At 51.8% G+C, this 20,100-nt stretch overlaps 5 protein-coding genes across 5 annotated transcripts; 3 read left to right on the top strand and 2 right to left on the bottom strand.

Moving 5' to 3' along the window:
* Positions 1-1,278: 1,278 nt before the first annotated feature.
* DSM5745_00628 (uncharacterized protein) lies at positions 1,279-5,944 on the top strand (the record flags this gene model as incomplete). Its single annotated transcript, XM_026742644.1, has 4 exons — positions 1,279-1,472; positions 1,547-1,649; positions 1,705-4,506; positions 4,568-5,944. 4 exons carry the CDS (start codon positions 1,279-1,281, stop codon positions 5,942-5,944), a joined length of 4,476 nt encoding a protein of 1,491 aa, XP_026608489.1.
* Positions 5,945-6,651: 707 nt separating this feature from the next.
* Positions 6,652-8,117, top strand: DSM5745_00629 (putative nucleotide-sugar transporter; the record flags this gene model as incomplete). The annotated part of the gene is made up of 4 exons (XM_026742645.1): positions 6,652-6,699; positions 6,763-6,839; positions 6,901-7,782; positions 7,847-8,117. 4 exons carry the CDS (start codon positions 6,652-6,654, stop codon positions 8,115-8,117), a joined length of 1,278 nt encoding a protein of 425 aa, XP_026608490.1.
* A 620-nt stretch (positions 8,118-8,737) lies between these two features.
* Positions 8,738-10,576, bottom strand: DSM5745_00630 (putative sterol o-acyltransferase (APE2); the record flags this gene model as incomplete). The annotated part of the gene is made up of 4 exons (XM_026742646.1): positions 8,738-8,764; positions 8,924-9,179; positions 9,245-10,387; positions 10,452-10,576. 4 exons carry the CDS (start codon positions 10,574-10,576, stop codon positions 8,738-8,740), a joined length of 1,551 nt encoding a protein of 516 aa, XP_026608491.1.
* Positions 10,577-11,792: 1,216 nt separating this feature from the next.
* On the top strand, positions 11,793-14,148 carry DSM5745_00631 (AP-1 complex subunit gamma; the record flags this gene model as incomplete). Its single annotated transcript, XM_026742647.1, has 3 exons — positions 11,793-11,851; positions 11,908-13,999; positions 14,053-14,148. 3 exons carry the CDS (start codon positions 11,793-11,795, stop codon positions 14,146-14,148), a joined length of 2,247 nt encoding a protein of 748 aa, XP_026608492.1.
* A 1,022-nt stretch (positions 14,149-15,170) lies between these two features.
* Positions 15,171-16,724, bottom strand: DSM5745_00632 (uncharacterized protein; the record flags this gene model as incomplete). Its single annotated transcript, XM_026742648.1, has 1 exon — positions 15,171-16,724. One exon carries the CDS (start codon positions 16,722-16,724, stop codon positions 15,171-15,173), a length of 1,554 nt encoding a protein of 517 aa, XP_026608493.1.
* Between the last annotated feature and the right edge of the window lie 3,376 nt (positions 16,725-20,100).

Genomic DNA, 20,100 nt, shown 5'->3' on the forward strand with positions numbered 1-20,100 from the left:
CCTTGAAGGAGGTTCCGATCTCCAGTCTTCATGCTAGACTCCATTCTGCTGTCACTACAGCCACTAAAGCGTCCATTTGGACCAGAAGCAGATCAAGCGTTGTCCAGGCCTAGTCTGGCTGGTCCCGCACCACATCATCTCCATTATTCATTCATTCAATCTTCACCTCTCCTTCCGACATCACCAACTCACCGTCTTCAATTCCTCCCTTGTAGCCATTCCTTTTGGGCACTGTTACTCGTTCCCCGAGTCTTTCTTCCCTTCCCTTCTCTTCTCGCCCTCTTCTTTCGTCTCGATATTCGTACTTTCACCCAGCCGAGTGACTGACTCTTTCGTTGCCCGCCACATCACTGGGCAGCAACTTGTTTTACCCTCTTTTTGGTAGGCTTGCTAATTATCTCTTCCAACTTAACCCCACTGCCATCGCCTCTCTTTCACCCAGCTTCCTCCGACCGGGCTCTCTTAGACACTTCGTTTTCTCTCCGGCGCGCGAGTCTGCTCCGTTTCCTCTCCGTGCTGTGCTCTTGGATGCCCCGTTCTCCCGCCGAACTCGTTTCAGGCCTTCCCCTTCTCATATTACGATCAACCTGACACCTGCTCTGCTTTTAGCTGTCTAGGAACCGTTTCTTTTTTCGGTTTTACTTTTTCTCTCTGACCCCCTGCGTTCCTGGAACCTGTTTCGATATCCCACTCGATCGATAAATCCCCGTCGTTCATGAGCCTTCAGGTCGATTCCAATTGTTCTGCAGCCACTTGGGTCCCCGTGTAACTGCAAACATCCCTGCCAGTGATCCAACCCTCGCCCGTGCAATTCTCAGGAGCGTCTTCCTCCCCCCCAAATTCCAAGCCATTCGCCCGCCTCTGCCAACGGATTCGCCTTGACTAGACGCTGCTGCCCGAACGCCTTGTTTTCCTCTGTTGTGCTGGTCTTTCGCTGCCAACACATTTTCTCTATCTTTCTGCACCCTCTATTACATTTCACACCTTTCGGAATAGCAGCGATACCGGCCTTCTATTCACGTAATTCACCTGGTCCCTCGTCCGATTTCGAATCGTGTATCTTCGTACCCTCGGCACTGCGACTTCGATTCCCTGACACTGGAATCTACGCTTATTGCCGATCCTGATACCGCCTTGTTTCTCCACACCTCTGGAATTTCGAATACCTCGAGCGAACCAAGTTCAACACTACTGGGTGCTCTTTTCTTCGGCGGATGCTGATTTCACCAAAAGGCTTGCGCGGACTTATCCTCGATCCCCGCTGAGGGGGTTGTTGACATGAACCCCGCAAACTTCCTCAATGCGAATGGGGCAATGAGCGCCGGAGTGAAGCCACCGGGCCAGATGCAATCCAAAAACGAGATGCAGCATATCCTTACTCATGTCGCTCAGGTGCTACAGAACCAGGGTCCATGGAGTGACTGGAGGGCGGAGGTTCAGCCCAGAGACCGGACGTTCAAAGTACATCAGATGTGAGCGCAATCTCCCTATCTCCCTACCGGCCAGCAAAACACAACCTAACTAATGACCTCGCTACGATTTCCAGGATTACCTCTCTCCGCCTAATACAGCCCCAAATCGAGTTACGAAGTGCCGCTTCCGCAGCCATGAGTTTCGAGAACAAGGCGTTCAATGAAGCCGCCACCAAGGTATGCTTGGGTCTGGTTCCGCCTTAGTCATTACCTCTAAACAAACCTTACCCAGGCCGATTACGACAGAGAGTTCAATGATAAGCTCGTCCACATCCGTGACACAAGAGCCAGACACGCAGCGGCGATGCAGGGAGGCATGATACAGCAAGGTCCGCCGACTGGCATGACTGGTGTCGGACAATCCCCTTTCCCTCAGCAAATGTCTCGATCGATGCAGCCGTCGCCAATGCCTGGTCAACAACAGATGCAGATGGGCATGAATAATCCGAACCAACAGGCAGTCGTGCAACAGCGCCCGCAACAGTCACAGCAGCCACAAGGGATGCTTCAGCAACAGCGTCCACCGCAACGGCCCGGAGGCGCCGCAGCCTTGAACGACGATCTAAATTCCTTAACCCCCCAGGAATATGACAACGTTTGTCGTATAGCGACCCAAATTCTCCAGAAGACATCCCCGGATGATATGAACAAGATTAAAGTGAACTTGCAGAATATGAGTCCCGAGCAGAAGGTCTACCTCTCCAAGAAAGGCATGGACCCCATCACATATTTCTTTCGATGCCAAGCAATGAATCACATTCGTCGGGTCAAACGCTCTCGCCTCGAGATGAGTCGAAACAATCAGAATAACGGAGGGGACTCTGCAAACGCTTTGATGGGCGAACCTATGATCAACCCCCAGCAACAACGTCAGATGTTTCAAAATATGGTGAATATGCAGCAAAGGAATCCATCGTTCTCAATGGGTAATCAACAGCCGCTCGATCCTTCGGCGTTTATCGGTAACGTTGAAAACATTCAAGGTCAACAGGCTGACGGATTACGTTCTCAAGAGGCTGGCCAACTTGTCGTTCCTGCTAGCTCGTCCCAGATGAATCAACAGCCATTCAACGCGACTCAAAATATGTTTCCGGTCGGGCAACAAATGGGCCAAAGTAATCAGGTCAACATCAATAATTCTGGGATTAGTCCTCAATTTCTGTCGCAACAACACCTACCGAATTCCCAAGCCGGTCCACAGGACCGAACTCAACAAGTAGCCCAGTTTCAATCACAGTCTCAAAATGCACAGGCTCAACGTGCACAAGCGGCTCAAAAAGCGCAAATGGCCATGTCCCAAGCAAATATGCAACAGTCGATACCCCAGAGTCCAGCGATGCCCATGTTGAATCGCCCAATTGCAGCCCCGGGACAAATGTCTCCTGCACAGGCTGCAGCTCAAGTACAACCACCTTCGCGGCAACCAAGTACAAAACAGCACCCAGCTAATGTTCCGCCCATGGGAACACAACAGGGGATGCAGAACCGCCCCTCACTGCCCGCAAATATACCACCCCACCTTCAGGAACAACTGGCTCGCATGTCCCCTGAACAGCGGAATGCTTTCTTTATCACTCAACAACGTCGTATGATGGCAAATAACCCAGCTCTAGCTAGACCGAATGCCTCTCAGCCAAAAATGGCAATGCAGCAAGGTATACCACAATCCAACCAAGGCCATATGATCAACGGTCAATTGGTTAACCCCCAAAATATGCGGGCCTCATTGGATTTGCAGCAGCAGCTTGCGTCAATGGGGGGCCCCCAACAATCGAACCAGTTGATGACCGGACAACAAATGGCTGTTCAACAACGCCAGCAGCAGCTTCAACAACAGCAACTTCATCAGCTTCAACTTCTTCGTCAGCAGGCCGGAGCGAATATGGAAATGACTCCCGAAGAGATTAGCCGCATGGATAATATGCCGTTCCCCCCAGCGATCTTAAATAACAATCCAAATGCAGCATCAATACCTAAAAACATCAAATCTTGGGGTCAATTGAAGCAGCTGGCAGCAACAAGCCCGCAACTCCTAGGTGGAATCGACCATCAAAAACTGATGACTTATCAGAAGTATCACCTGGCTCAGATTCTCAAGGAGACCAACAATCGGAACTCTGAGCAGGGTGGTCAGGCTTGGGCTCCTGTGAATTTCCAGGGCCAGCCTCAGTCTTTCATGAACCCTCAGCAATTTCAACCTGGTCAGCAACAAGCACAATTTCCCATGCCTCAGGTACGGCAGATCACACCGCAAGATCTCCAGATGGCTCGTCAGCGCTTCGGTGCTCAAGTTCAGAATTACACTGACGACCAACTGCGCGACATCCTTCGACAAAAGCATATACATGCAGCCCAAGCCCGGGCCGCCCAAGCTCTCGCGAATCAGCATAATCAACAATCACAAGCGCAAGGCCCACCCGTTTCTCTACCGTCTGCGACATCTCATATCAAGACGGAACATCAAGCACAGCAACAGGTACCGCAACAGATTACCCAAAATCAAGCTGTTAAGGCCCAGAATGTATCTCCTGCGAAGCCCGCGAAAGGCTCAGCCACGAAACAAACACCGCCAACGTCAAAGAGAAAGTTACAAGGTGAAGAGACGACCGCTGTTCAGACTTCCCCTGTTCAAGTGTCGACCCAGCCTGCGACTTCCCAAGGTTTGCCGGCGACGGTCCCTTCCAGGCCGACCATGCCGATTACCAAAGAACAGTTGGCCTCGATGACTCCTCAACAGCGCCTGCACTTAGAGAACCAGCTTCGTCAAAAGCAGGGTCAGCTACGTGGTGCACCCAACAGAGCTGCTGCGGAGAAAGCGTGGAGTAACCTTTCCGAGAATATCCAACAATTGTACAATGAGCTCGCCAAAAACACCCCCGCGGAAAAAGTAGTTGCTGTTACGCCGGAACAAAGGAATATAATGAACAAACAACTACGGGAATGTATAGATTATCTGGGTAGGCTGGATGCGCTGGTTCAGTTCGTTGCAAAATCTCCTGCTCATGATAAGAATTTGCGGAACTTGCTTACAATGGTATGTTTGCGATCGTTCTTTCCCACTTTGTTGCTACTACCTTTGTGCTAACTCCCATTAGCGGATCCAATTGATGCGCCAATTCAAACCAAGCGCAGAATGGGCCTTGAATGACCATCTCACGGTCACCCCCGAATACTTGGCAGGCGCTACCAATTACATCAAAAAACTGTTTCATCATATCGCGCGCGTCAATCAACAGCAGAGCCAAGCACTCGGTCAGCGTGCCGGCGCCTCTCAAATATCTAGCGCACAACAGTCGAATCAAAACATGGCGCCGCTCAACGCCAGCAATCTTCAGCAGCTTCAGCAGCAAGAAGAGGCCCTCCAGCGGGCCCGCAGAGCTTCGAGCCAGACTGCAGCCTCAGGGCCCTCTGCCCTTCCACCCGCACCTTTTGGAGCTCCATCGCCGCAAGGTGTTCCGCATGCTTATGGACCGGGAAGTATGCCGCCCTCGGAACTCAAACTCCCCCCAAACAAGAGGCGAAAGCAGTCGCAACCAACCACTACCCCTGTTTCCGGACCGTCAGGGATCAAGGCACCAGGGAACAAGCAAGTGGCGACCGAAGTCAGATCCAGTCTTGGCGCTTTCAAATGTTCTGTTCCCGATTGTCATTTCCACTACCAAGGGTTCGCCACTCAGGATGATCTTGATAAGCATGTCGAAGAAAATCACAAGGCCGAGGAGCCCATTGAAGATGCTCTCCAGTTTGCACTTCAGAGCTTCAATACCCTCATCAAGGACGAACAAAAGCCCGAGTCTCAAGGGCTTACAAAGGGATTCTCCTTTGCTGCTACATCACTACCAGCGAAGCAAGAGGTGAAAATTGAGGGAGCAACACCTGTTTCGGGGCCGACGCCGATGGGACGAGTCTCCAGTCAGCTGGTCACGAAGCCCGCATCGCCAGCGCCCAGTCAACAGCTCACCCCAATTCGGGGAGCGGCTAAAGGTCCTGCTTCGTCATCAGTCAAGCCTACATCTAGCCGTGACGGCAAGAAAGAGTCGAGAAAATCGGCAGAGCAGGACTTATCCATGGCAAAGGATCTATGGGCAGACAGTATCATTTCTTTCGACTCGATTCGCGATGGATTCGACAGTCTGAATGAAGTAGCCGACCCGGATTTTGGTGTAATGGATGAATTTCTCAACACTGAAATGTTCAATGGCACTCAAGATACCCCGGACTCCGTGGAAACCGGTGTCGCTACCCAGACTCCTAAGGATGGTGATGTCCTGAAGGCTGATGAAGTGATCAGCAAGAACCCAGGTGTCACAGTGGGTAGCTGGCTCCCTGCGGATTGGAGCCGTCTTCCTAGTCAGTTTGAAGATGCTCTATTGAAAAATGAGGCATGTGAGGAGATCGACTGGGACATGATCGACCTCAAAGGCGGAACGATGGGCGCCGACGACAACGGCATTGCCATTTTTGCCATGTAGACATGACCTCGCGACAGTTTGGAGGGACCGTCCTAGACTCACGTCGTCCCCTTAGAGGGACTACTCACTTACTTGACGGTTTTGGCATGAGCATGCAAGATTTATGTATCATATGCTGCAGGGGGGCGTTTATTGGTGTATCTTTTCGTGAATCTCGTGGGTCTATTAGCAACGGCGTTAGGGAGGTGTGAGTGAAAAATGGGATTATAAGGGGTCAAGCCTCGAGTGGACTCTGGAGCATTTGGGATGGTACTATTCAGCATAATGATCGGAATGTCATATCTATATAAGTCTTCATCATCTTGGATCCTTCTCTGTAATCGCCCCATTGGTATCTTATGTCATATCGCCATTGGACCCGCAGGTCACGGGAGATCCGCGGCCGATAAGACAAAGACTGGCCCATTCGACTCCAACTCCAACTCCATCTCCATCTCCATCTCCTCTTGTTATCATCCTCAAGAATGCGTGGTGAATAATCTTAGGTGCTCTTTCTGGTCATCCTCTCTGTTCCTCGACCAAAATAACCATACTAGACTCTCGGTAGCACCTGCGCGATCTCCCGTCAACAAGGTCCCCGGGGACGAGCCTTGATTAACTCCGGAGCTCACGACAGACAGCCTTCTGTCTCTTTGCGCTTTGTTCTACAGAGCGACTGTAAATCAAACAAGATGGAGAATAAAGCGGTCATACCATTTCTTGTCACAATGATGCTTGTGACAGGAGTGTGCAATACTATCCTCAACAAGTACCAGGTGAGAGCAAGATGATGTTGCTTCCCCACTCAGTGGATTTAGCTCACACACTGAGGCTCTTAGGACATGCAATGTGTGAGGAACTGTGACTCGACAGATCCTAAAGATCATCGTCTCTTTGAACAGCCGGTTATCCAGACGTAAGTTTGAAATGTGATTGAATGCCTGGCAGCATCGCATGCTTATTCTCTACCACAAAAGTATTCAGATGTTTATCGGAGAGATGGGCTGCTGGCTCGTTGTTCTTATGTCCCACCTGTACAAACGTCATCTCGCCCCTCGTTTGTTCCAGAACCAGTCGCCTCTACTAGCTGGCGGCTATCGTCCAGTGAACGACGTTGATGGAGATTTGGAAGATGAAGATCAGACAATCGAAGGACACATTGACGACAATGATGACCCGTCGAAACATTTGCGCTTGCCCGACGGCCGCATACCACTTCGCGGGCTAAGAACATTCCTCCTCGCAGCACCGGCGTGCTGTGATATCGCAGGCACCACTCTTATGAACGTCGGTCTGCTGTTTGTCGCTGCCAGTATCTACCAAATGACGCGCGGAGCCCTGGTACTATTTGTCGGGCTATTCAGCGTCCTCTTCCTCCGCCGTAAGCTGTATCTGTATCAGTGGTTGGCGCTATTTGTGGTGGTTCTTGGTGTCGCGCTAGTTGGTCTTGCCGGCGCCCTGTTTGGCGACAACCAGGGACACGACATCACTCAGCAGGATCTGGCAGCGGCCGTTCATTCTGCCACTTTGGAAATCCGAGCAGTTGCACGGACCCCGGAAGCCCTGAGAGCTGTTGTTGGTGTTCTCCTTATCGCTGCTGCTCAGATCTTCACTGCCTCGCAATTCGTCCTCGAGGAGTGGATCTTGGAGAATTATGCCATGGAGCCGCTCCAGGTCGTTGGCTGGGAAGGTATTTTTGGATTCTGCGTGACCGTTCTTGGATCTATCATCCTGTACTTGGGCGTGGGACGCACAGAAGCAGGGCGGTACGGATACTTTGACGCAAAGGAGGGCTGGCACCAGGTCTTCACCCACAAGGCTGTGGCCATCTCGAGTTTCATGATTATGATCAGCATTGGGTACGAGATCTTCGACTCCATGTTGCTCTCTGATTTAACAAGTCATCGCTAACTCATTTCACAGTGGCTTCAACTTCTTTGGCCTCTCAGTAACCCGAACCGTCTCCGCTACCTCTCGCAGCACGATCGATACCTGCCGTACCCTCTTCATTTGGCTTGTGTCTCTCGGTCTAGGCTGGGAAACCTTCAAATGGCTGCAGGTCGTTGGTTTTGCGCTGCTCGTCTACGGAACCTTTTTGTTCAACGATATTGTCCGCCCACCGCTCAAAGCTTGCCTTCCTAGAGAAGACAGGGAGAGGGTGCTCTTGCCAGAGGAGCCTATCGAGCACATTTAGGCCGCTCTGCACTGGTGTTATCACCTACCATTTTCGGATCTCGAATTTTGTTTATACATCCCTGGCCGGATAACGTTATGCTATGCCTTGTCTTTTGTTTGGTTGATTGCGTTTCGTGCTTATAGTGCTCCAAGAAGGCATTTCTGGCGTTCTGAATACATGATTTAGGTTCTTTTAGTTGTTGGCTATTGAGTTCCGGTTCTTGCGTTCAGGTTAGCTGATATTTGTTTCCTCCCACATAAATTATATACTATATTTTTATCAGTAGAGGGGCTGACACTGATGTAGAGGCTCAATACATCTTGAAAGACATTCTATCTTGATAACTTTCTACGCAAGCAGACAGTACGGGGAACGGAGGAAAGCTGAACTATATGACACGACTAAAAAAACGCTTTCAATTTAAGATTCACAAGAAATCAAAACCTTAGAACAACCTCGCGCAATCCCTGTCGACAACACACTCTAAGGATACAAAGGGATAATGATGAGGGGAGGTGTGTTTAATAATAATGCAAGTCGGGGTATATTGCTTGTAGGAAAGGAAGAACAAGGAGGGAATGAGGGAGGTGGATCCGAAGTATAGGCGAATGGACTAGCAAAATGCTAGGTATGCAGCTTTAGACGAGGACGTATAGTGTACACATCTGGCCAGTATGTCAATAGAGTTCTAATCTCAAAATCGAAAAGTGTATTGCCTACCAGGGAAAGACCAAAAATCATCGAGAGCCAGAAGAAGACATTCTAAACGGCAAGTATTGTTAGTTGGTCCTCCGGGGAAACATACGTTGACGAATATGACTTACATTGAGAGTCGTCTTGTGGCGGAGATACTTTGATTTCTGGATGGCAATGATAGGCAGCTGGAGCATCATGGCGAGGAACCCGTACCCGCGCAGCTTTTTGGTGATACAGCTCATCACAAGCTCATGGAAGATGGAGCTGACGAGGAAGGTGATGAACATGGCAACGGGCTTGGAGAAGTGCGCTAGAGACGAGAAGTAGACATGGCGGCGGAGGAAGTGGTGGACGGGTACGTTCCACTCGCGGGAGAATTCGAGCCTGATTCGGGTTGTTGTTACAAAAAACAGCGTTCTAACAAGGCTAATAGATTTGGGTCGACTTACCAGTCGCATGAGTTCCACCAGTCCGAGTAAAAGTGGCGATCAGCGAAGCAAGTGATCTCCGCGAATGCGCCCAAGACGTATTCGAAGATTACAAGGAAGACAAGCAGGAAGGTGATCATGAAAGGAAACAAGAGCATGCTGATTGCTTCCGCCATGATGAGAGACTTGTCTGCGAGGGTGTGCGCAGCGTGTAAGTGGAGCCCCGCCTCCGTGAGGACGGGCAGGATGAACTCTTCGCTGACGAGTGTTAGGAGGAAGATGCATCCAAACACTGCGGCGGTCTTCGATCCGATCTCCATCCAGGACCTTTCATTGCTGCGAGGGTACTCGAGCTCATAGCAGAGAGTGGGACAAAAGAGAAAGTCGACGTAGTTGTAGAGCGTGAGATTCTGCGGGTAGGTGACATTGCCCATGGGCGATGTCAACTCGGTGGCTAGGTCGTCGCGCAGTTGCGCAATTGAGTTTGACCGCCCGTGAGTACTAGGTCGTCGCAGTGGTTGCTTGGGCGTCGGTACCTCAGGATATCGAACGGCCTCGCCCGTAGGTTGCGAACCAGGTTTATCCAAAGCTGACAGTTGACGCTCTGTTGCGCTAAGATGGCCGTTGTAGAAGGCGTAAGAGTGAATCTTCATGAGGATAGTCAGGGTGTGCAGTGTGAAGAAGACCTGCGCAGTCCACGTCCAGCGTAGCGTGAATGGCCACTTGATCCATAAAGCGAGCCAGAGCGCTTCAAAGATACTCTGCAGCACAATACCACCCCTTTCCCACCGGAACAGGCCGCTGGTCCTGGACAGGTACTGGAGGGGAATAACGAACCCACTGGTGCAGACCATAGCAACATCACTGAAGCCCATGGCCCATACGTTCGCAGTCAAAAGGCTCCATACCCTAACTCTCAAGGGGTAGCCGGTGTCCTTGACATTCCGCAACCCCGTTGTCACCACCATGATAAACAATGCTATCCAGAAGAGCGTGAAGAAGCCTCGGAAGTTATGATAGTCGCTTCGCGGGTCAAAGTGCGATACACGGGGAACATAATGGATGGTGTAGAAGAGCCGATTTCGAGCCCGGGCCTGTTTCCTTGCGGTCGATATCGAATGCGCGGACGGGGGCGCATCTTCAGGGATAGGGGTCGAGTGGCCACTACTTTTCCAACATTAACGAAGAGCTCGACAGAAGACTCTCGCTTCCAGAAAAAAACACCTACCTCGACTCGGTGTCCAGCTTCTCTATTTGGGAGGTGAGCAGAACATCTTCAACTTTCCTTGCGTCAGGAACAGCACGTGGTCGTAACACCGCGGAGCCGTCCTGGTGTGAGACGGCGGAGGACATCCTGTTAAGTTTGAGGGTTGGACGAGTATGAATGCGAATAATGATACAGCTCACATCGGTCTGGAGAATTCTGCACAGGACAGAAGGCCGACAGCTCGAGTAAGCTTGTTTATGAATACCTGGGGTGGACACGGTACCAGTCACGGCAGGGCTGAGTTCTTAAGTAGAAGTGGGCCCGGAGTAGCATAGCATCATCATCCTGGTCATCGTCAGGTCTGCCCTGGACAGGAATCATGTTGGACTCGGCCACTCAAGAGTCGCCAATTGTGATCCTCCGGATCTCTGCTCCATGCGGGCATACGACCGGACGAACCGTTGCTAGAAAGTCCGGGACGCAGAGCCGTGAAGCCACGCCCGGAGCCGCGGTCTCCTGCGCCATGCTCATGTGCATTAATTAATAATTAATTTAATTATCCATTTTATACTCGCACTTGCCGATCGGCGCGGTAATCATTACGTAGGGCTCCGGCCCTTCGGGGCTGCTGACACCGCCCAGCTGACACAGAGTTTCTGCCTGACTCAGCGGGTGTCACAGTACCACGTGACGTACCCTGAGCTAGCCCCGAACAGGAAGGGGCGCCAAGAGCTGGACAGCCAGATCGCAATCAATAATGCAGCGGCACGGCCAGGCTCATCTGTGCTCCGTATCTCCATTGCTTCAACTTTCTTGCTGCCCGGGATTGCGTGGGCTGGCTTCTTCGCATCCCTCTTCTATTCCCAGGTCGACTCTTCCCCCATCTCCCTTTTCCGTCTCTTCAACCTGTCCCGTGGGGGATCCTTGTGGCCGCCATGGCATCCCGTGAGTTTCTGCCCATGCTCAATCCCCCACACTCCTATTCCTGTCCTCAGCTGCAATTCAGTTTCGCTCACAACAGCCCCCGGGTGTCGATTCAGTCAAACAGTTTATCCGCAATGTTCGGTCGGCCAAGACAATTGCAGATGAACGAGCAGTTATCCAGAAAGAAAGTGCCGCCATCCGTGCGTCGTTCAGGGAAGAGAGCCATGATTCGGGCATCCGGTTAGCACCCATAGCTACAGCTGTCCTCTATACCTCGCTCTAAATCAGTATCTCATATATTCGGACAGGAGAAACAATGTGGCCAAGCTGCTTTACCTATTCACACTCGGCGAACGTACACATTTCGGCCAAATCGAATGTCTGAAGTTATTAGCGTCTCATCGGTTCGCCGATAAACGGTTGGGTTATCTCGGCACCATGTTGTTGCTGGATGAGAACCAAGAGGTCTTGACTCTGGTAACAAATTCGTTGAAGAAGTGAGTAGCCTCCAAGTCGCCTTAGCTCACTTGAAGCCTGACGTCTTGTCATCTAGTGATCTCAACCACTCCAACCAATATATCGTCGGTCTTTCCCTTTGCACCCTAGGCAATATCGCGTCCGTGGAGATGTCCCGAGACCTGTTCACCGAAGTCGAATCTCTCCTATCCACCGCCAATCCTTATATTCGAAGAAAAGCAGCCTTGTGTGCCATGCGCATTTGTCGCAAAGTCCCCGACTTGCAGGAGCACTTCTTGGAAAAGGCAAAGAACCTGTTGTCAGATAGGAATCATGGCGTTTTACTGTGCGGTCTCACTCTGGTCATCGATATGTGTGAAGCGGAGGAGGCAGAGGAGGGCCAAGAAGGAGTGATTGAAATGTTCCGACCTCTTGCGGGCAACCTTGTGCGCGCTTTGAAGGGCCTGACCACATCAGGATACGCTCCGGAACATGATGTATCTGGCATCACGGACCCTTTCGTGCAAGTCAAGATTCTACGTCTGCTTAGGGTACTGGCCCGAGGTGATACCGCTACGAGTGAGCTGATCAACGATATCCTCGCGCAAGTGGCGACCAACACCGACTCTTCCAAGAACGTGGGAAATTCAATTCTCTACGAGGCTGTCCTGACTATTCTCGACATCGAAGCCGACTCGGGTCTAAGGGTATTGGGTGTCAACATTCTCGGAAAGTTCTTGACCAACAAGGATAACAACATCCGTTACGTCGCCCTCAACACACTAAACAAGGTTGTCGCAATTGAGCCAAACGCGGTACAGCGACACCGCAACACTATCTTGGAGTGCCTCCGCGATCCAGACATCAGCATCAGACGGCGAGCTCTCGATCTGAGTTTCATGCTGATCAACGAGAGCAATGTACGCGTCCTGGTAAGGGAGCTGTTAGCATTCTTGGAAGTGGCCGACAACGAATTCAAACCTGTGATGACGACTCAAATCGGAATAGCCGCGGACCGTTATGCCCCCAACAAACGGTGGCACGCCGACACAATCCTGCGAGTCCTCAAGTTGGCTGGCGCCTACGTTAAGGAACAGATCTTGTCATCATTCGTGCGCCTCATTGCAACAACCCCGGAATTACAGACCTACTCTGTGCAAAAACTATACGTATCATTGAAGGAAGACATCTCGCAAGAAGGCCTCACCCTTGCTGCCACTTGGCTTATCGGTGAATATGGCGACAACCTACTCCGCGGCGGCCAGTATGAAGAAGAAGAACTCGTTGGAGAGATCAAGGAGAGCGACATCGTTGACCTCTTTGACAATATCCTCAACAGCACATATGCTACACAGACGGTGGTTGAATACATCACCACAGCTTCGATGAAGCTTACTGTGCGAATGTCTGATGCGTCACAGATCGAGCGGCTCCGACGGGCACTGAGCGGTCGTACTGCCGACCTGAGTGTTGAGATTCAGCAGCGTGCTGTGGAGTACGATAACCTATTCGGTTATGATCAGATTCGTCGTGGTGTTTTGGAGCGAATGCCTCCGCCTGAAATCCGCGAAGAGCAACGAGTCCTGGGACCATCGACCAAGAAGCGACAGAGCAAACTGCTCAAGGACAAGACGAGAAAGCCCGTCAAAATGGCTGAACAGGATATGCTTCTCGACCTCATGGGAGGCTCCGATGTCCCAGCAGCCAGCCCAACTGCGAACGGGTCTCAGAATACTGCTGATCTACTGGCGGATATCCTCGGTGGCGATTCGGGTATCTCATCACCTGCTCCTCAACAGCCAGTCTCAAACACCGCGGCCATCATGGACTTGTTCGGTTCAAACGGTGGCACCCCGTCTCCCCAATCAGCTCCTGCCTCAGCATCTCTTGACCTCCTAGGAGGCGGTGGCGCTCCTGTCTCAACACCTTCCCCTTCGACACCCGCTGCGTACACAGCATATAACAAGAACGAATTAGTGCTTTCTCTGCAGGTCCAGCGAGGCAACAACAACACAGCACAGATCCAAGCTCGATTTAAGAATGACTCGAGCTTCAGCCAATTTACCAGCGTCGGACTCCAGGCCGCTGTGCCCAAGAGCCAGCGCCTGCAACTCAGCGCCATCAACAAAGCAGAGCTTGAAGCGGGAGATGAAGGTGTCCAAATGCTGAAAGTCACCGGTCTCAATGGGGTAAGCCGTCTTCTCTTTCCGTCCACACGTACTTTTCAACTGACAAGCCGCAGCCCCTCCCACCCAAGCTCCGCCTTCGTCTTCGCGTCACATACGCAAAGGACGGCACCGAGCCAACAACGGACCAAGTCGACTGGTCCGAATCGTAAATAATGACCTACCTAACTTGCTTCAACCTCGTACATCCATGTTCTAGAAGTGGCAAAATGGCTCTGTCTGCATAGGTGGTCTGGTCATCGGACCCCATCACATAGTCTTTATAATACCATATCATATTGATCTAGCTTGCTCCGTACCACGAAGCGAATGACGAGATGACGGTGGCAGATTATAGGCAAGCCAAGTGTAAATGGCAAATGTTCCGTGGTACAAGTGACTATCGACCTTGCGAGTCATGAAGAGTGGTTATGGACTCGGGTAGGAAGGAAGCTATCTAGATGCCCAAGGCGCCTTGACTCAGGTGTCCGTTTACCCGGCGTAGTCGAGCCCCATCTACGAAGTTAGGCATGACCGCCACAACACCAAGAATCCAAGATACACCCCATAGAACTACGTCACAGGGTAAGGTCTACATACTTGATTACTGTTTACTGTGGCAAGAGGGAAGAGTTTATGTATGGATTTTGCATTTCCAAGGTATTTCATATGATGCTATGTTCATTGCATAGACAGATAGGGTAGATAGACTGGTCCTATTCTGTTTCCGCGGGGATTCGTTACTGTCGTCAATAGAGTACCATGTGGTAATGGTAGCAGTGATCAAAAATATTATAAACAAGCCATGCTGTAGGAGGGGAAACGGTACTCCTGGTCCTTGACCCCAAGGCACCACCGAGTAGTCAACCCGTTCCATAGAGAGAACGCACCGAAAAGATAAACGACAAAAACAAAAGGCTGTGTGAGAACGCTGTATTTATCCGGGGTAAACTGATTATGCGCCGATGTGTGAACGATTTCATGTTTCATGAGTAGATGCTGGAGGAAAGAATCGTGAGGGAGTAAAAAATACTGATAAGAGATCTCTATGAACGAGATGGTGTCTGAATGCAGACGGAATATCTAGAAAGGAAATGACCTGAAAATGCAAGCGGGGTAAATGCCATATCGTAGAGTCATGAGAGGAGGTGAGTGAGAAACGAAGATGATCGTAACAAGAAAGGCTGGGGGGATTCTATTTCACGTAAGTGGATGACCGTCGTCCAGAGTGTAGACCATGTGTTGGGCGGATGTATTGGACTTCAGGCTTATCCATTGCGCGCCTGGCCTCCCTTAATTTAATGCGCGCATCGACCGGATCCGCCTCAGCGAAGAGACGGCGGGAGGATGACTCTGTATGGTGACTGCGAGAGGGCGGCTCTGGGTGGTAAGTGTAAGTGGTGCTCCGCGAAATCGTTGGGCGCTCAGCACGAGGTGGCGAGAATGTTCTGGTGTGTTTCAAAGGCGGTGGTACATTGACTGGCTCGCAACCCTTGTAGCGAGAAGCCTTGGGTGAGACCTCGGGGATCTCCGGCGTTGGGCTTGAACTCGCGTAACCGGAGTCGGACCTTTCGCCTCGCAGCTTTGTTGTTCTCGACGGCTCCGCGTAGTAGACGTGCTCCGTCCGACGATTTCGGGATTCAGAGCGTACATGTCCCGAGGATCGATGGGAGGTTCGTGGAGACGACGATGCTTTCGGACTGGGGAACGTTGCGGCGGTTGGCATTGAAGGAACAGTGCGAGGTGAAGCGTGGTCAAGATGCTCGTAAGAGCTGTGGTGAGAGGTAGGAGGTCGGGTAGATCGTCTTGACCGACCTGAACGCTCCGCGGAATCGTGATCATGAGGAGAGCGAGACGAACGGTGGCGTCGCTCAGTCTCGGAGATGTTGGGGATATTCTCCTTTGAGCGGCGAATATAGTCCGCTGCGCGGAAGTACTGCATATCAGATTTGTCGTGCTTATGCTCGTCAGAATAATGGTCATCATCATCACGATAGTGAGCCTTGGAAGACCGGCGAGTTGGCTCGGTTGGTTTGGTTCTTGACTCGCGATGTCGCTTTTCTGCTGTCGGGCGCCTGACGGGGATGTAGTACACCGAGCTATCCGAATCGGAAGCGGAGTCAGAATCAACCTCAACGTGGACATATTTATCACGGTTGTCATATTTATCGTAGGTTTGTTGTCTCCGTTCCTTGGTTCGGGTCCTGTCCCGATCCGCTCGGGTCGTTTTGGTTGATTCACGTCGGGAAGAAGCACTAGATGACGGCGCAGCCTTGGAGGACCTCCGCTTCTCATCGGTGTTGGCCCTTGAGCGCGGGCGCGCACCATACTCCTCGTACTTTCGAGATGTCGGCCGTGGCGATTCGGTAAAGCGACCTTCCTCTTCGAAGAAACCCTCGGAGGAGGATCGAGCATCGGCGGGGACTCGCTCTTCGTAGATGCGTCCATCGCGGTACTCTCGCGTAGTTCGAGTGAAGGAGGCGCCACGCGACGCCATCTCGCGCTTCAGTTCCGCCAGTTTGACCTTGTTGTCATATTTGGCTCTGCTCGTCTCGTCGGACAGACACTCGTAAGCTTGCTGTACTTTCTGGAATTGGTCCTGGGCCTCGCCGCGCAGGGACTCGTCCTTGATCTTGTCAGGGTGGCATTTCAGCACCAGTTTGCGATGTGAAGATTTGATCTCAGCCAAAGTCGCCTCTTTGGACACCCCCAGCGCCTCATATGGGTCAAAATCTGGTGACACCGTCATACTGTCGAAGTTGGCAAACCGGTGATTTGGAATTGAATGTTTGTCAGAATTTCAAAGTCGAAGAATGGCTCGGGGACAGGCGCAGGTGTATTTAAAGAGCGGCAAACGCTTGGATAGCAAGCCAGGCGCTTGACAGATCGGGAGGTATGGAGCAATGCGGGATGTGGCAATCAGATGCAGATGTGGATGGAGAGCAAACCTTGCCGGAAGGGGAAGGACGGGGGAGTTTTGTAATCAGCCTGGAAGGGCACGGAAAAAAGACGAAGAGGGCAGGGAATAGGAATGGATAAAGCGGGCATTAACTGGGGGACATTAATAAAGAGATAATCCAGGACAATAATGGCCCATTCCAGGTCCGAATCAAGAGGCAGCGAGATGATGCAAACCCCGGGGCACTGCGATTCCCCTGGCGTATCGTAAGATACACGATGGTGGGTGGTCCGCCAACCAGAAGCCAGAGTCGGCGGCAGGCACGGTATTGTGGTACCACGTAATTCTGAGTCGCTGCTGACCGAGGGGCAAACCGGAACCTGATCGAACAACGCAGTAAGAATAGAGCGACTGCGCCACACTCTTGGAACTCTCCCTTTACTCCGAGTAGTCTTTGTGATCAATGCGAAAAAAGCCAAGTGGCCAAAGCGAAGAAGACAATAGTCAAGAATGGGCAGTGAAAGAACGAAGGAAGCGAAACGATTGCCAAAGACGTCGAAAGAAGTCGGGTATCAAAGGGAGTGGTACCACGTCAATGGTCAAAGAGCCCGTCTCAGTCGAATGGATTGGATGCAGTTGGATGATCAATAAGGCACTGCTAGAGTGCTGGAAGATGATGCTCGATGATGCCACGGACCGCAGGGCAGAGGCCTGGGAGGCTGCATGCGACTGGAGAAGGAGAGAGAGCGAACGGACAGTGTCTTGCTTGGACTTTGCATGGATTCAGTTCAGTTCAATTCAGTCCAATTTATTGAGACACTCCCAAGACACTCGTACCTGAACAGGCCTGAAGACGCACAGAGCGGCGGTGAAACCAACCAGATTGGGCGTTGGTGTGGTCGAAGGAGCGGTCAATCATGGACTGAAGCTGAATTGGAGCGTCTGCTCTGAGCTGAGCAGTCTTAAGACTCTTAAGAGAGATCTGGATAGAGCTGAGGAGGGAGAGAGAGTTAGACTAGACTACGGAGTCCAGGGCGACCAGCAGGGGCCAGGAAGTGATACAAATAGTTCGGCCTCCATGATCCATGATCCATCTGGTCTCTACAGCAATAAGCGGAGCCGATGGAGACTCTATCTACAAGCTGGAGCTCCATTCGTCACGTTGGCAGCCCTGAACCTAGCATGGTCTTGCTTCCTGGTCATTCTCGCCAGCTCTGGTGACAAGAGGCGCACCTCAGCAGTCGTTGACCGTTGTCCTGTTGGTTGGCCCCCAGCCATTAAATGCACTCCTACCATCACTTCTATCATCACATCTTTGAGTTTCGGCATTATTGGATATTGAGCAGCGCAGGTGTGGACACCATCGACTCAGTGTCAACCCCGCACTATCTTGCAACTAGCAAGCCTGCTCCTTTGCCTGTTCAGGGAGAGAGGGGCGTCGCTCTGCACCCAATCACCCAGTCTGCCTCAGCACGACTTGCTCGTTTGTCCCGCCTCACCGAAGAGGTGCGTCGGTCTCTGCGGCCTCGGACTGGCTCAAGCCCCTCTGCTCCTTACCCCGCTGTCGTCCAATCAGATTGCTCGGTTTTAGCGCCGTGGATGGCTTCACCTGAAAGGACTCAACTCCAGAGCAGGGACTCTTGAGAGCCGAAGCACGGGGCCTGCCACTCAATACCCTTTGCTGGATCCGATCCCGGCCTCTCGTTGTGCCATCATCCATGGTTGTCGCCGGCAGCTCCCGTACATCAAACCACTGTCACTTTCAGGCACAGAGTCGAACCATCTTCAGTCTTCTGTCTTGTCACAAGGTGCTGGCACGACCAAATCGCGGGGGAAATATTCCGACTATAGCTACGCCAGGTCACTCGTTGACCGATGTCTCCTGCCAACGGAAGCTCTCTTTAGAGGCAGATACCCGAGGGGCGTTGACCGACGTAATACCGGTGGATGACCTGTTGTTCCACGAGCCAGACAAAGTACTCCGTAGAGCATGACATTATTGGCAAGCTCCTGAAACTGAAAGGCTTTCCTCGTGGAACGAAGCTCTCCCTTCTCAAAAGGCGCATTAGCCCCGAGTCATCTGCACGCGGGGTGTCCAGAAAAAGGTACGTACCTGGTCCGACCAACCCAAGCGTCCCATCCAGAGATTTCATGCAATGCAATGATTGTCAAGACATCGAGCTAGTATAGTCCCGATGCTGTGCTTCGCCTTCTGGACACCTTTATCCAATAATAGGTTTACGCCGACCAGTCTTTGACTGTTTGACACAGGCAACCCTCCTTAATTACTAGGGTCCTGCAACAAATCAAGAAAGAAAAAGGGTCTAGACGCCGATACTCATGCACCCCATGATCAACGAGCCTCTTGTCTTCTCCTCGGCCGTCCATGTCTTCCAATGCCCCTCCATCTCGGCACCGAGAAGTCCAGCTCTTCTTCACAGGTCAACTTAAACTATGGTCGGTATTTTCTCCGCTGCGTCATGAGGCTTCATCACCAACCTCTACTGATCCTTCTTGCTACCTCGCTACATTATGATTTCATCCTCCGCCGGACCGAGATACGTACAAGGTACGGCCCCATACACAACGTCTAATGGCTTCAACATCCCTGAACAAAGGATAAAAATAAAAATAAGCAAGCGCGCGATGCTTCTAACTTCGCGGCCACGCCTTGCCTCACCCTCAACGCCATAGTTCGCAGAAACGATATGCAGCCTCACGCACGTTTAACAACGGCGGATAGGGCAGGAGGCTGTGCACTGCCATATGGGCAGCTAGCCAGGTAGGCACGCAAGCAGCAATACGAGGTCCCTTCGAGAACCCTACTTGACCCAAGTCGAGTCGCACGCCTCCAAACTTTATTAACTCACGCAGCAAGCCCATTGGGCGCCCCGTCGTGAGCGGACGGCAATTACTCCGTATACCCGCGGCCTTGGACCCGGGCATAAGCACTCTGCAGCAGGCCGATCTGATCTGCGCACGTTTGGGTGAGACTCAGACAGCTGGGGCCGTGAGCATGGCCGTTGAGGCAGGGCTGAAACCGAGCCGGTGCCCTGGATAGAACGCCCCGGAAGCGCGCAAGATATGTCAGTATGCGTAGTTAGCGCGGTTGCCTTGTCGTGGCTGGTACGAGCGCGAGTACTCATACCAAGTCATAGTACCTGGCCCTAGTAGTTCGCCTACTATGCTACTATGAGGTATATACTTGAAGTACATGTAAGTATGT

Source organism: Aspergillus mulundensis (assembly GCF_003369625.1).
Source record: "Aspergillus mulundensis strain DSM 5745 chromosome Unknown scaffold_0, whole genome shotgun sequence".
In the NCBI taxonomy this organism is placed as follows: Eukaryota; Fungi; Ascomycota; class Eurotiomycetes; order Eurotiales; family Aspergillaceae; genus Aspergillus; species Aspergillus mulundensis.